Genomic DNA, 15,519 nt, shown 5'->3' with positions numbered 1-15,519 from the left:
AGGAATATGATGGTTAGCAAAGTCCTACTGTACCTCCTGTGCTGCAGTATCATCACGTGCTTGTCTTTGCTACGAGCTGTAGCTTGTGTGGGTGGGGGTGCCTTCAAACATAAATTACCAATAAACACGCATTGTATTTAATGTCAGGGAATTAATTGAGCTTTCCGGAATGAAAGCCTTTTGGCACAAAAATGATAAACCAAGGTTGACCTACCTGAATGGGTCCCACTGACATCAGCAGGTTTTTCAGTTGGACATCAGTAGTTGATGAAGAAAGCCCTTCAACTGACACAATACAGGGCTGAGGTTTGCACTCCACCACTCGCAGGTTCTGTTTATTTGGCATCAAGCGTCCTCGGCCCATCTGGCCTGCTACTCCTCTGCCTCTGCCATGCATAATGACCTGCCAACAACAAAAGTAACAGTATTTTGATTTACTTACCCACTGACTCTGCTTACTGCACTTGACAGAGGATATAAAAGTTGGCTATTTACTTGAAGATTTTAAGTTGATTTAAAACAGCTTGTTGCTGTTTGCTGATTTGAAAGGCTGCTTATTAACATATACAAACCTCTTTTAGCAGGATAACAAGTTATATATTGAGTTATATATACTGCATTCATCCTAGAAGCCTCAGCTCTAGCACAGATTGATCAATCAAGCAGCGGAAGACCTCAGACAAAAATATATAACCTAGTTTTCAACACTGATCACATCAGCAGCATGTGTTCAGCTCCCATATTTTGAATCTGGACAAAAAAATCCAACAGGTGATCCCTCTCCTTTTTCTATTCTTTACCTGCAGTTAAATTTAATGTATTCACAGGATCAGCAAACTGCTTGAAGCACCTTCAATCTCTACTGCTACCAACTCTTGGTCTGTTACCAGAATGGAGTTTTATTTGCAAATGCCTAAATAACTTTAAAGTAACTTTTTTCAAAGTTCCTCTCCCCTGTACTCTGGAGCAGGAAATGCATGGATTTGATTCTTGCAAATTAAATGTTGAACAGTTAGAGAGAGGAAAAATAACAATGAAACAGAGTAACAAACATTAAACAAAGTTAACACTTAACACTGAGTCAACATTCAACAGAGTTTCTTGATTCCCACGTGGAAACCCTATGATGGGTAATAACTTTTCACACCCTTCCACATCAGCAATGAAACTTTATCCTTACATGAAGCAGGGAGATTATGGCCAACAGTTCAAATCCAAGAACTAACTTAAAAACCAAAATCCCAGCCACTTCCAAGGAGTGTGCCAGCTTGCAAATGCAGAGAAGGCACACACTGCTGACACCCTGACCCTTCCTGCCTCCTACCAGTGCATGATCAGTGCAAAAATCAAGTTACAAGATCACCAACTGTTTTGAGTGATACCAACTTTGGGGATCCAGCAAAGAGCATCCTGAAACAGTTACTGTGTGCTCCTGCATATGCAGGAAACAGCCAAAATAAAAACTTAAGCACAATTTCAAAAAACCACTTGGTTTTAAAGCCAGAAAGCACATTGGATATAATCTCCTCCAGTAGCTGTCTCAGGACACACGCACTTCCCCTGGGAGTGCTGAGCCGGCCAGAACGTCAGCAGATGAAGCAACCTGCAGGCACTGCCAGTCTGTGCTGGGTACAAACAAGTCTCTCTAGATTAAAAGCTTTATATGCAATTATGCATCTCGTGGGTCATGCAGCCCTGCGCTAGCAATTGACAAACAGAATGCTGGTTATTTATAGAGCAACACAGCTAGACAGTGAAACTTCTAGCAGCAATATGCATCTAAAAATCACCTTTTTAGGTTGATGGATTCCCTGGATGTTTTTGACTCCTTGAGGAGCTGGTGAATGGATCTGTGCCTGCTGCTGCTGTTGGTGCTGCTGCATTCCCTTTGTCAATGTGACCTTCCGCACTGGCTGCTGTTTCGGCTCCGGGGGTTGTTGAGGCCGCTGGGGTTGGCCCTCTGGGTGAAAAAAGCCAGCATCCTCTCCCCCCTGCTGAAATCAACAACACAACAGCAGCTCAGTGTCCAGGCACTGCACACCCTCGCCCTGAGCAGCCTCCTGCCACATTCCAGCTCACTCAGAGAGTATCCAGGGCTTTGCCTGCTAAAGCAAACTGGGGGCCGTGGCAGGCGCGTGCCAAGGCTCAGCCTGGAAATTACACCTCACCCTAAGATAAATCCATGCTAACTGAAGAACAGTTTACTTTGCTCAGGCTTTATTATAATTACAATGGTCAATCATGTCTTTTCATATACAAAGCAACAAGATGTTTTCAGTTCTCTTTCCAAATCATTCTTCCTTCCAGGTTACATGTGAACTATGGTGTGTGTTATTTATTACTTTTTTTTTTTTTTTTAACATAAAGAGAGACATACACATTGCAGAAGAAGGAGCAAAGAACTGTTGAGGCTGGAAAAGTCAGGCAACTGCTTTGCTCATACTTAAACCTCCAACCTTCCTTTAGTTAAAAACTGGCATTTATTTTGAAGTGCATACTCATTCTGCCAACTTCTCCACCAGCAGCTTTTTAAGCAGTCCCCCTCCTCGGATACTATCTGTACTTGGAACAGTTCCTCAAGGTGTTTTTTTGTTTGCCTTATAAAGCTCTTATTATATATATTTGTAATCATAAGCACAGTGAAACACCATCTCAGGGTCTTTGTCTCTGACTAAGTCCCTAACCAACCTCTGGTAATCCTGCAAAAGCTCTCAAATAGAAGGCATGTCTAAGGGAAAGAAGTAAAATACTATGAAATTACCTTTATTTACAGAGGGTTTTCTTTTCCCTTTCCCTAAATATTCACAAGCCAAAACTCCTTTTGCATCTGTAACATGTCACGAACCAGAGGTTTTCATGCTAACTGGCACATTTCTTGTGGGTAAGGAGACAAAACACAAGGGTGCAGAAGGAACATATTTATGGTCTAACAGCAAGATTATCTTCACTGAGAATACAAATTAGTACCTCTCTGCATTAAAGAAAAGCAAAAGAAACACTTAGTGAGGACTGGTTACTAAGCCTCAGCTAAGATTTGATAAGAAATAGTTTGTGGTATGTAAGCCAGTCTCATGTTTGCAAGTTCAGTTCACAATTTACACCTCTAAATTAAGGCCTCTGCATTATAAAGTATATGCAGGCTACAAGTTTTCAAGTACTTAAATCCCAGACAAATGAGATTCAAACCTCCTTGCACTACACCTCAAAAGCACAATCTGTCACAGGGAAAATCCTAAAGCTCATAATGGCATTTGCCCACAGTGTCCAAAACGAGAAAGCAACAGAAATCTGCATCTGTCTTTTCCACCCCTAATGACAAACAGGTTTTTTTCTCTGCTGAACTGAATGGCCCCAAGTCCTCATGGAAAACTTTATATATAAACCTTTTAGAGTAGCACTTAGTGAGAAATTATAAAGCTTTCCCTTCAGTTCTCTTCAATTTGTATTAAAAAGTACAAAAGCGAGAGCACTCCTGAAAAACCCAAACATATGCACAAAACCTTACCAGGTAAACAGCATTAAAACCTCCTCATTTTAGTATTAGTTCTGATATCAGCATCACCATAAGCCCTATGCCTTGATCAGATAATTTCTTTTATTCAAACCTACAGCAGCTGGAAGATGATTAAACTAAAAAGAACAAAAAAAATTCTAGGAGGAATTTAAATGCAGTAACTGGGATTTAAAATCTAATCTCTGCTAAATGGCTGCTGTGAGAACCATAAATATTTGCAACCATTTCTTTCCAAACCAAAAAACGATCCCAGCACATCGGAAGTTTTTTCGGAAGAGAATCTGAGAGCAAAGCCCTCAGGTACAAAACACATCGAACATGCTCATTACAGAAACTTCAAAAGCAAACAATCATTTCACATAAAAGTCTAGGATGGCCAACAACCACCCAATATTTAACTACCAAGCTCAATTATCACCAAATAAAACTGTATAAACTGAGCACAGAACTATAACAGAGTCAAAGGCATTAGCACACAACATTGGTTTGCACTGATGAAAAATCTGATGGGGTCTGTTCCCTGCTGGGGTCTCAAATGCCACCACTGGAGTTTGCTGCTACCACGATGCTTCTGCAAGAGTCTGAAAAGGTGGAAAGCTGTGGACTTTTTAATGAACTGATACATTTCAGAAATAAGAAAAACTAAAGAAAACAATAAAGAAAGGGGATGGAACAAGCTTTGCTTGTTCCTGCAAAAAGAAGGAAAGGAAACTGAATCAAACCCTTTCTTCCCATTACTGCTCTGAACATTTACTGGTTTTGAGACAACTCGAAGGGGGCAAGCAGACATGAAACTGCACCACTGCTTCTCAAGAGAGGTCCATGAGCCAGCAGTGTGGTGCTCAAGGCCTAACAGAGCTGAGCATGTCAACAAGACATTAGTTCCTGTTACAGGCAGCCTGGCTTCAACTGAAGATAAAACCTGGTGGTTTTCTTAAGAAAATAAAAACAAAACATGACTGCTAACTGACATGTGCCAACAGGCAAAACGACACAGAAGATGCATTTTAGCAGCAATTCCTTTTTCACTGCTTAAAGACATGACAGTGCAAGGACAAACACTTGTCTGAGCCAAAATGAGCAACCTATGTAGTACCATGTAGTGGCAAATTACTCTCACCACCACCATCATCCTTTAAACTACTGTCCAAGACAACAACAGGTGGCTCTTCCCGGTATGACAATGAAGAATCAAGTTGAGCAAAACACCTGAAAAGAGCTTTTTAACATCTGGACTTAAAGCTACAAACCCTCAGAACGCTACTGACAGGTCACATGCTCATAGGAGAACACTGACATATTGGAGGAAAGGACATACAATTGTAAAGATGACTGTACATATGCTGACTCCTGATGTTCCCTCATGAGCTGTCCTATGAACTGGCACCAAAACACACAGCAAATTACAGGCAAGCAGGTAAGTCCACTGAAGCTGTACTGCAGCACCTACCCCAAATGACATCTAAATCACAGAAGCTAAATTGCTAACATCTCTTCTACTTAAAATGTCTCAGGTCTAGCTCATCTTAAATCAGTTTTGCTTTTCCTAAAGACAATTTCTGTATTGTTAATTTTTCACCAGCTTACATCGCTGCCCTCCTCACACTTAAATATGCAGCAACAGAGGGAGGTATTAAAATTTTAAGCCTTCTCATGTCAAAATACATTTTTATCTGTTTTCCTTCCTATGGCATTTTACAATGTACAGGGCTGCAGTAAATTTTTCAGAGATGCATCTATTCATCATCATGGCCTGTCTCATCTAATTTGATGTACAAAATGCTGACCCTGGGTAGAATGCCTTAGAGTCCACCACAGAGACCTAGGATTGATTGATACAAGCTCTGATTTTATACTTCAAATTTCCTCTAAAGTCCTGTGCAGAAAAGGAATTTCCATTCTTTGTCTGCAAACCAATGAAGGAAGAATATTTTTCTCTTATTGTCTACTCCTTAATTTCTAGATTATAAATCATCCTGACTTTCGAGCTCTGAATTTCCAAGTTTTAAAAAAGGTCTGCCTTCCTAAGATCTTGCCAGGAAAGAGTTCTCTTGAAACAAACTTTCCATTATTCAATTAAAGCTGGAGTAATGAAAATGCCTTTTTTTAAGTTGCAGGAGTTCTGTTCAGGGGCAAGTATAAAAAGTATCTTTCAAATTTCAAGTAGTGAAAGATTGCATGCAGTGCCAAAATAATTTCAAAAACTGTGTGTATATAAACAAAGCTCAAAAGAGGTAAAAGGATTTGATTTACATGGTGAATGTTTTTCAAACCTCTGCTCTGGAAGAATCTGCAGTTTGACCTGAAACTAGACTAACAAAAAGAACTGATGCCATTCAATGGCCATGACTTTTAGAACCAATTCACTGATATCTATCAAAGCTGTTTTTCATCAGCCTCTCACTATACAGACCTATCTATAGTCAGTGCTGTGTTTTGAGCAACATTGAAAGAATTCTGTCAAATACGAGATCACAAATTCTAAAAGCAGAATTTTATGAAGGACTGCTTGAATTTAGCAAGCTGGAGCTCTGTCATAATCATTATGACAGTTTTATGATGAAGATGAAGTTTATTTGCCACCAACATTAGCAGGACAAATTTATTTATAACAAATGCTTTAAAATGTACTGATAAAAATGCCTATTGATACTGTCAGAGCTGCTTGCAATTTGACAGATCAAATCTTATTTTCATTCTTAAACCCCATGAAGGAATGGTATCACCAACTTGCATTCTGTAGTGAGCAAATTGATTAATCCCCCTCTATAGAAATCTCAACTCTTGATTACACCTATCAGACGTTAAGCAGCATTATTCTAGAGTGACAACACTTGATAAATTCCCAAACCATTTTTCTCAGCCTTTGTGGCCCTGCTAGCTTGTATTAACCCTGATGAAAAATTAATTTTCCTTATCTTCTGTTAAACCCCAAAATCCAAATCCACCAAACTGGCAACTCTTTCTGTAAAGGTATTATGAAAACCTCTAAAAGATTAATTGCATGTCTTCAGGTGACATTAAATTAATTTCTGTACTCGTGACAGACATTTGATACTCCGTACTGAGAGGACAGATAACATTGTCAGGATACACAGAAGGACAGTGCTGCAGTGTCCCAGGGCAGCCTCTTATGAATTCTCCTTTCGATAAGGCCATACTTCACTGTCATTGGCACTGTTAGTGATCTTGCAGCCCACAGACCTCACTGCACAGGTTTCTATTAACTACCACAATGCTGTGTCTATCCATGTAATCTTTGTAAAGCTAATGCAAAATCATCCAATAGCAAAGGGATGCGCATGCTGGATAAGGCACTTAAAAGGAATAAATAAACTCTAGTTGATTTGTGTAAAATACCACAGAGAAGCAAAATGTTGTAATCTTTTTTTGAGCTGCATTACAACTCAAATTCTCTGTAACACGATGAAGACTTAAATCTTGCAGGGAAATCTCAGTCCAAAACGGTACTGTAATTGATTTCTTGTAAGAAAGAAGAAACCCCTCATCTGTTAGCAGTTTAAGGCAGTATTTCTAGAAATTAGTACCTTTAAAGTGTCACAGTAGCTGGGTGAGGAAAACATCCTTTATGTTATTAAATTCATCTTTACTTTCAGGACAAGAGAAATTACTACTCGTCAGCTATATAGGTTTTCATAGGTAAACTTGTATTATACTGATACTGCAACTGACTGTAGTAAAAAGACAGAAATCTACACAGACAGCTGTGATCCCCACGTAACAAAGAAATGTAAAGCAAAAACCACACAGAACAACACTGATTTTTATCTAATACATATGAGCATTTTTTCACCACAATTAGCAGAAATGCATATTAAAGGCAAACCCTAATAACGAGCTATTTCTCTCTGACTGGTGCTCCAAATGCTTTACCACTTTGATACAGCTGGCTGACAGACTGGGGAGCTGGGAATAGGAAGCCTAATCACTTGCCAAATATCCCACAACCGAGTGACATGACCAAGCACTGTTTCTGAACAGTTGACGATCTGTTTTCAATCTGTCAAATGCCAATGAGAAACACCTGGAGGCCTTTTTTTTTCAGGCCTTCTAGACCTTTAAAAGGTTCTTTTTTTTTTTTAAGAATAGCAGTAGTTAAGAAAACTGCTCTCCCACCAGGATAGAAAATGCCACTCTCTCAACAGACAACGCATCATTAACAACTGGTTTAAGATATATTAATGGTCTAGCTTTGACTCGAAGCACACATAGCAATAAGCTACATCAGAAAACAAAAGTGATGAAACAGCCAAATCATTCCCAGTTCACACCAGAGAAAAACTACACTTCTGATGCTGGTCAGTGATTTAGGGCCTAAAATTTTTGTATAGGCTGAATTTAACCCAAGCAAGAGCACACAGACTAAGCAATAAGTAAATAAATAAAATGCAGAAACAATTCCCTTCGTGTGATAAAGACACTGCTACACTGCTTCAGTGAGCCATGATGTGATGAGTATCTTCTATGCCTAATGGTGTATGAAAAGTCAGAACTGCAAGAAGAAAATGTCTCATAGAAAAAAGCAGCTAATTCCATTTAATCCTATGTACTAACACAACTCTTAACTGAACTATCTCCTCATCTGCCTGAAAGGAGAACTAAGGCATGGAAAAGGACTGGCCAAACAGAGTCCCAGCCATACCCATGCTGCATGAAGTTTCACTGGGAGTGACAAAAGCACAGCTTGAATCACACTGAATCAGTGTTGAATCACAACTAAATGTTTTTTAATACAACCACCCACCAGCTTATTATGGAAAAAAAATTTATAAAAACTATGTGTCAAAGCTACAGCAAAATCAAGCTTCTGGAATGAACATGTCTAATACTCTCAGAAATACCTTCATTTTTATGTGTCGTCTGCAAAATATGTAACGCATATAAACAATGTTTTGAGCAAAGGTGCCTGGTTTGCTTTTCAGTTGGCAGCTTAAGAGGTTTTTTTGTACAGTGAATTTTAGCAAAGACTGGACATGCAGAGAATCACCAAGAGAAAAAGCTCCTGTTGGAAAATCTCAGCAATTCAAAACTTCTGATGGCCCAAAGCTCCTGGAGGAACACTTCCCAGCTGGACACCAGCTATGGCACAGAAAGCCACTACTGGATATCAAAGACCTGTACAACTAGAATTTCCCTTCTTATGCCATGTCTGGTCTTTCTAGTTCATGTTCCTTGAACCTTAAAACTACTGGCAAGTCAAATCCCTCTTGTGTCCTGCCTGAAGCTCCTGCTAAGTCTTGATAAAGACAACCCCCATTCCCTCCCTCCCCAAACACTCTTGACTCAAGAGCCAAACCTCCACACCAAAGGTCTAGTCCAAGTGGTCCAACGTTTTAACAGAGGGATGTGACTTCCCAGACTACTCAACTGTACAAATCTGCAAGCTTGCCTCCCTAGTTAAGAGACTGCATTTTCATATGAAAACTGACTCTCTCTGCAAAGCACTTTAGTGGTGTCACAGCTGTCTTTATCAGGAAACTGAGCTCCAAGATCCTCTGTAACACCAACATTGTACAGATATGAATTCTGCACTGTAACATTTACGACGGCAGAGAAACTCTCCTTTGAGACTTAACAAGAGTGACAAGTAACAAACGCTCTGCTTTCTAGATGTTCAGGAGCAAGCTGCACTCTTCTTCAACATACAATTTAAAAGTCTCCTGAGGAAAAGGAGAAACCTGTTCTGCAGTCTACAGTAGAAAATGCTTTACTGCACTTTAGATCCAAGCTACCCATAGCAAAGTCAAATTCAGTTTAGGTAAAGATCTCTTCCCCCTTTCAACCACTTTATTAGAAGCGCATAAAATGTATTATCTGTATCTGGTTTGGTTGTCACCTTAAGTCTCACTTGCTAAGTGTGTCCACACACACCCTTAATATTTCCTTTTCCCAGTAACCAAATATGCCCTAAGAGTACAACACAATCCACCTCCTGACCCCCAATCCATTAAATACTCTGTCTCTGTAGGGACCATCCTCACTGAAGGTCTGGGGGACAGGGTTTATTCTCATTTTCAAATGTTCTTGCCATGGGCAGGGACACCTTCCACTAGACCAGGTTGGTCAAAGCCCCATCCAACCTGGCCTTCAACACTTCCAGGGTTGGGGCACCCACAGCTTCTCTGGGGACCCTGTTCCATTTCCTCACCATGCTCATAGGAGAGAATTTCTTTCTAATATCCAATATAAATCTACCCTTCTTCGATGTGAAGTCATTCCTCCTTGTCCTATCACTCCATGGCCTTGTAAAAAGTCCCTCTTCAGCTCTCTTGTAGCCCCTTTAGGAACTGGAAAGTTCTATAAAGTCTCCTTGGAGCCTTCTCTTATCCAGGCTGAACAGCTCCAACTTTCTCAGTCTGTCATCAGAGGGGAGGTGCTCCAGTGCCCTTACCAATTTTGTGGCTCCTGGACACTTTTCAACAGTTTCTTACAACTAAGAAATGAATGTCCATTTGTGAAATATTTCCAGAGCGAAATCTTGCAGGCTGTGGCAGACAGAGTCCTTCTTCAATAGCATTTACATTAGTCAGAGGTCTTGCCCATTTTGCCATGGTATCTGGGCATAGATATGGTTTCTGCAGCTCGCTCAGCCCACTCCTAGGTGGGCATTATCCATGCCTCCTTCAAACAGTGGGATACAAAAACACCAATGCCATTCTCCCATTTCTTAAAAAGTTATGGAACTATATAGAGCAGGGGTTCCTTTGTCAAGGGTTGGGGGAAAGGGCTCCCTCATAAACTTCTCACGCAAATGCCACAACTCTCAGTGTTTACAATTCCTGACATTTAGATGAAAGGGGCTAAAAAGAGCTTTCAAGTCAAATATTTTTAATTAAACTTGAACACATACATGCAAGTAGAAACAAGTACAAACATTAAGCAAAGTTGGTTGATACGGTTACATTATCAAACAAGAATCATCTCAATCAGTATCTTTTTTCCATATTTAGAACTCCATGTTCATCTCACACTTCTCAGTTACTTCAAATATGAACGAAGTTGTCCATCTTCCATTTCCATTTTGTTTTTGCAATCCAAGGACGTTTTTTGTGACAGGCTTTTCAAACGAAAGAACTTGCCAGCTCTTTTTTCAAGCTCTTCATATGAAGCATTTCAGGTTTTCAGGAATTAGGATCACTTGTAAGATACTGCTTGTAATGCAACAGGGAACACCAAGATTTTTATGTATTTTTATGTAGAAATGTATTTATGAAAAAACCCTCATTGTGCAGCCTTCCACAGAGACAAAGATTGGTGTGTTCTTGGTGCAGCATAAGAACCAGCATTTTCAGGCCTTTGGGACAGACACACAGCTCTCTGAGCATGGCAGGACATTTTCTGGCTAGAGAGAAATCATCCAACAACAACATAAGATGACAATGATACAGAGAGTTTAAGATATTGTAGTTTCCCACAGAACCTCCAATTAAACAGAAAACATGTTCAGCATGTATTTCATATGACTGTAAGATATCTAAGGTTATAGCTGGTACAAACCTGTTCTTCCAGGACTAAAACAACTCTGGATATACTGACGTAAGGAATTCAATTGCATTTGGTACTAGAACTATTAACAGAAAGATTGATCACAGAACGCCCAAAGAGCACCACGAACAGCCAAAGTGTTAGAAAACATGACTCATCAAGAGAGAATGAAAGATATGAGAGCTCAGAAACAGTTAAGATATCTTTAAGAAGAGAGACAGGCACAAAGAGAGAGAAATTCTTCCCCATGTCTCTTCAAGTATAATACAAATAGTCAGAGATTCAAAATTACAGCCAGAAAATGTGATTTGGCCACTAAGAAAATTCTCCTAAATATACACATGTGATACTGGAATAGATGACCTAGGAAATCTGCAAAAATGAGATCTCAGAAAAAGGTTGAACAAATCTGTCAGGAATACTACTGAGTTTACCCCCCTGCCCCCTTCAAGACAAATTATTTCAACAGTCTTTTCACCCTTATTTTCTATAATTTTATGATCAAATTTTGAAGTGATTTATTAGAGTGTTTCTTTCCTATACTCTCATTGACTTTATACTTACAAGTAACTTTACCATTGACTTCAGGCTCCTCAGCAAGCCAGGCAAGTCTCAGATGTTTTATTAGTAAAATTTACAAGTATGAATACTCAGTGAATACACTGAGCTCTTGTATCTGAAAAGGACAGCTCTGAGGAAATGCCACACAAAACAAAGCACACAGGATACATCAAAAGATATCTGGGCCTCCTTGGAAAAATAAAACCAAGAACAAAACCAAAAACAAACCAACAAAAAATCCCTAAAATCCCCCCAAACCATCCCTCCCCCCGAAAAAAAAGCCCCAATCCAAAACCAAACCAGCAGCAAAAAAATTCCAAGTCCATGTGATAAAACACTGTCTCATTTTCCAGGAACATAACATTTAAAGGCATAATTAAAATGGAAAGATATTCACTTTACTGCCATTCCTGCATCATTTATATGTATATTAAAGAGGGATGGGAAAATCAGTATTGGGGGGAGGTGAAGGGTGGGATTTGTTTTAAAAAAAAAAAAGTATCAACAGACAAAATCATTACTGACAGTACCTAACATTTCACACATGTTGGTACACAGACTTAGTCTGACATACTGGAAATGCTAAATCATTTTCTACTTTCATTTTCCTGAAGCATAAGAAGTCATAAATTAAGGCATCTTATGCATCAGGAAAACTGAACAAGTTAAAATATTCCTGGAATTTACATGGCAATTCTTACAATTCCAAAAGTAAAATCCTCTCACAAGATGAAAGACCATTTTATCTTCTAAGGACCCAAGCGGTATTTCCACCTGAAGGTCGGAGATCTTCGGCAGCACTGCTGTGTCCAGCAGCACAAACAGACAAAACTCAGCCTGGTAAACTTGAGCCTGCCCTGAAGAGAAGAAGCCATTCTCTTCTGACAGTATCAGTACTCCAGAGTTCTCACCAACACACCATACTCCTTAACTGGTACACAAAAACCATCACCAGCAACACAGAACCACTGAATCCTGGTTCTACAGATGGTCCTACTAAATTAGTAAAAGTCCTTGTTACCAGTTTCTGGTTTAGGCCAATTTGGTCTAGAATTAGTACAGTTCTGGACTCGAGCAGCTCCTTCAGCTAAGAGCTCTCCAGTGGTGCAACAGGAGGGACTTGCCAGGCCTTCACTTGAACCCAGTGAGCTCCAAAACGGAACCTGCATTGTGTCTAATCGTGAGCCACCTCACTTGTACAAGTGTATTCAAACCACCTCTGCACAAAAGGGCCCAAGAAAGGAAAAGGCTACAAGGGATTATATGGAGAGCAAAGGCAGGGATGCTTAGCTGCAGGACAGAACCAGCGCATACAGGTAAGGGATACCACCAACCACTTTGCCAAAGGCAGGGAATTAGAGGAAGCACTATTACATGCCAAGGAGAATGGCTAGGGAAAATGAGATTTGGCTTTTGCTTTATATTTAGTGCTCAGGCAAAAGTTGCAAAAATAAATAAAGCATGTGGCAGGACTAAAGCAGTGGAAACTAAATATTATCTCCAGTCGTGCTAGTATTCGGAGTCCAAGCACCTTTTAACTCTTCCTTTAAATCCTGTCAAAAATGGACTAGAAGATTGTCTGCCCTGCTGCTCAGTGTTTATTTTTTTCCTTGTGTGGTCAAATAAAGTCACAGATTCAGCTTGTCACTAACTGATTAAAAATTAATCAACTATCTTGATCAGTCTTAACAGCTGATTGCAATGCTTGCTTTCGCTCTCCACAGTTGGAAGGAAACTTAAAATGCCCATGGCAACATGAAAACTGACAAAGGCTACATGTAAAGAACCTGCTTCACCTTGCTGAAACCTCAGTATCTGAAAGTTGAGGACAGAGTAAATCTGCTTCTGTGCACAATGAAAGAGGAGTTACACATGCATTTAATGAAGCTCATTGCTCTTGCTTACCATGAGACTTATCTGAAACAAATAATTTATGGTCTTCTGAAACAGAGCACTGTGATAAAACTATTTCATTGTGAATGCTACTGTGGGCATTGATAACTATTTGTTACGAGGAGCTGCATACAGTTGTGACTGGCATTGTTTTGTTCCACCACACAATAAAAGAAGTTGTGCATGACTCCTTTTTTCACTTCTGCATTAATCACAAACCTGTCATACCTCTTGCAGGCCACTGGGATTCCTGCAGACATACTTATATATAAATATTTTTAGCTCAACAGAATTAACTTCTTTCAGGTTTCTGTACTTTATTCTTCTGTACTTAAGTTACCATGTCTGAGGAATTAGAGCTGACAACGTGACATGCAGGATGTCTGTGTAGTCAATAATGCCCTGTATGTTAATATTTGGAAAGACCACACAGTCATCATGCAATTCACAGTTCTGAGTGTATTTAAGTTTTATGAGCTGTAGAAAAAAGTTAATAAAAACTAGTTAAGATTCTGGCATTTAAACTTCCTCCCCATTTCTACAGAGTAAAGCCTACCCTCCAAGCCCTTGTTCAGTCCGTTACACACTGTTTTGTTTTCCCAAATAATGCTACAAATAATTTAAAAGCATTCTTCCAGAAAAACACCTCCAATGTGCTGCTATATCACATCATTCTTTCCTTCTCAGTATAAACCCAAGGACAGACTTCACTCACTGACAACATGATCTCAATATGTCCCCTCATCTTAGTTTCTTTAGAGCCCTAACAAATTAACTTGTCTTTTCATTAAGACAGAAGAAATTTGATCAAGAGACTTTCTAACCAAAACCCCAGATTTTAAATAGTCACACTGTCCTCAAGACGATCATTGTGAGTCCTCCACACTAGTGCTCAAGGGACATACTGCAGATAAAAGACCCCTCATCAAGAGATAAGGAAATCTCATTTAGATGCAGAAGTGAAATGGTAATGTTTTAAACCCAGCCTCTAACAGAAAACATTCCCCTCCAACATAGTGCTAAAATTAGTTTCATAACATGCTTCCCAAGAAAATAAAAAGAATCTTCCCTTGAGTACAGAATCACACACATCTGCACACAACTAAGTTAGGTGGCTTCACCTACCAAATAAGAAGGTCCTTTTTAACCAAACCTTAATTAAATACAGCCACCCAAGCCCTTTTCGCTGAGCAATTATCAGACCTATCAGCCTTAAGCAAAAGGAACTCAACTGAGCTTTCAGATTTCAGTCTCCAAGTTACAACTTAAAAGAAAGGAGTATTTCTATGTGATTTCATTGGTAACTGCCTGGCAGTAAAGTATTACAGGAAGCACTAATTTTTTAATAACTGCTAATAAATTACAGTTCTGAAAATATAATATATGGACTATTAGGTGTGCTAAACCTGTTACTTTCCTCACCAGCTCAGGCCCATTTTTTATTTTGGCGTTACACAGAGTCAAACACACAGAAACAAACCACGAGGAGACACAGAGATGAGATGAGCCTTGTAAACTTACCCCTCCTGACAACTTAATCACCCTGACTTTGCTGCCGACATGGGGCCCATCACTACCACTGTTTGTCCGCTGCATGACAGTCCTTTTCACCCCTGGCTTCTGCTCCTGGGGCCTCGCAGGGACGGAGGCCACTCGAGCCGCCTGTGGCGTGGGCAGCGCCGCTGCAGCAGGTTTGGTCTGTAACACTTTCTGTGGCGCCTGAGGCTGACTCGCAGGAACTGTTCTAGTTTGCCTCAGCTGCTTCACTGGCTTCATCTGCTGTCCTTGGTACTGCCCATCCCCTGCACCCTGGGGGAAATCTGTGGGTTTGGGGTGGATGTTTGCAACTACTGCGTCTTGCTTTCTAACAAGGAGTCTGTTTTTCACGTTGTGCCTGGTCTGCAAGCCGGAGTGGGGGATGTAGGGGCTGCCATTGGTGGGGAACTCGGAGGAGTCCTCCTCGTGCTGCATGTAGGACTGCTGGGAACAAGGCTGCTGCTGCTGCTGCTGCTGCTGCTGCTGCGCGAGGCTCTCCCACAACTCTC

General features: G+C 40.1%; 1 protein-coding gene across 2 annotated transcripts in view; it reads right to left on the bottom strand.

Annotated features, from left to right (window-relative positions):
* RBM33 (RNA binding motif protein 33) overlaps positions 1-15,519 on the bottom strand; it is a 90,738-nt gene that overhangs the window by 18,646 nt on the left and 56,573 nt on the right. The window contains exons 15-17 of one of the 2 annotated variants that reach the window (XM_017728906.1): positions 14,996-15,519; positions 1,791-1,994; positions 215-403 (exon numbers count right to left, since the gene is read on the bottom strand). In XM_017728906.1, coding sequence (XP_017584395.1) covers positions 215-403; positions 1,791-1,994; positions 14,996-15,519 — 917 coding nt within the window. The remainder of the gene's footprint in view (positions 1-214; positions 404-1,790; positions 1,995-14,995) is intronic. The other variant, XM_017728907.1, reaches the window with a different exon arrangement.

This window comes from Corvus brachyrhynchos, unplaced genomic scaffold, assembly GCF_000691975.1.
Source record: "Corvus brachyrhynchos isolate BGI_N302 unplaced genomic scaffold, ASM69197v1 scaffold52, whole genome shotgun sequence".
Taxonomy (NCBI): Eukaryota; Metazoa; Chordata; class Aves; order Passeriformes; family Corvidae; genus Corvus; species Corvus brachyrhynchos.
Note: the sequence above shows the minus strand (reverse complement) of the source record. Positions and strands in the feature narration are given on the sequence as shown.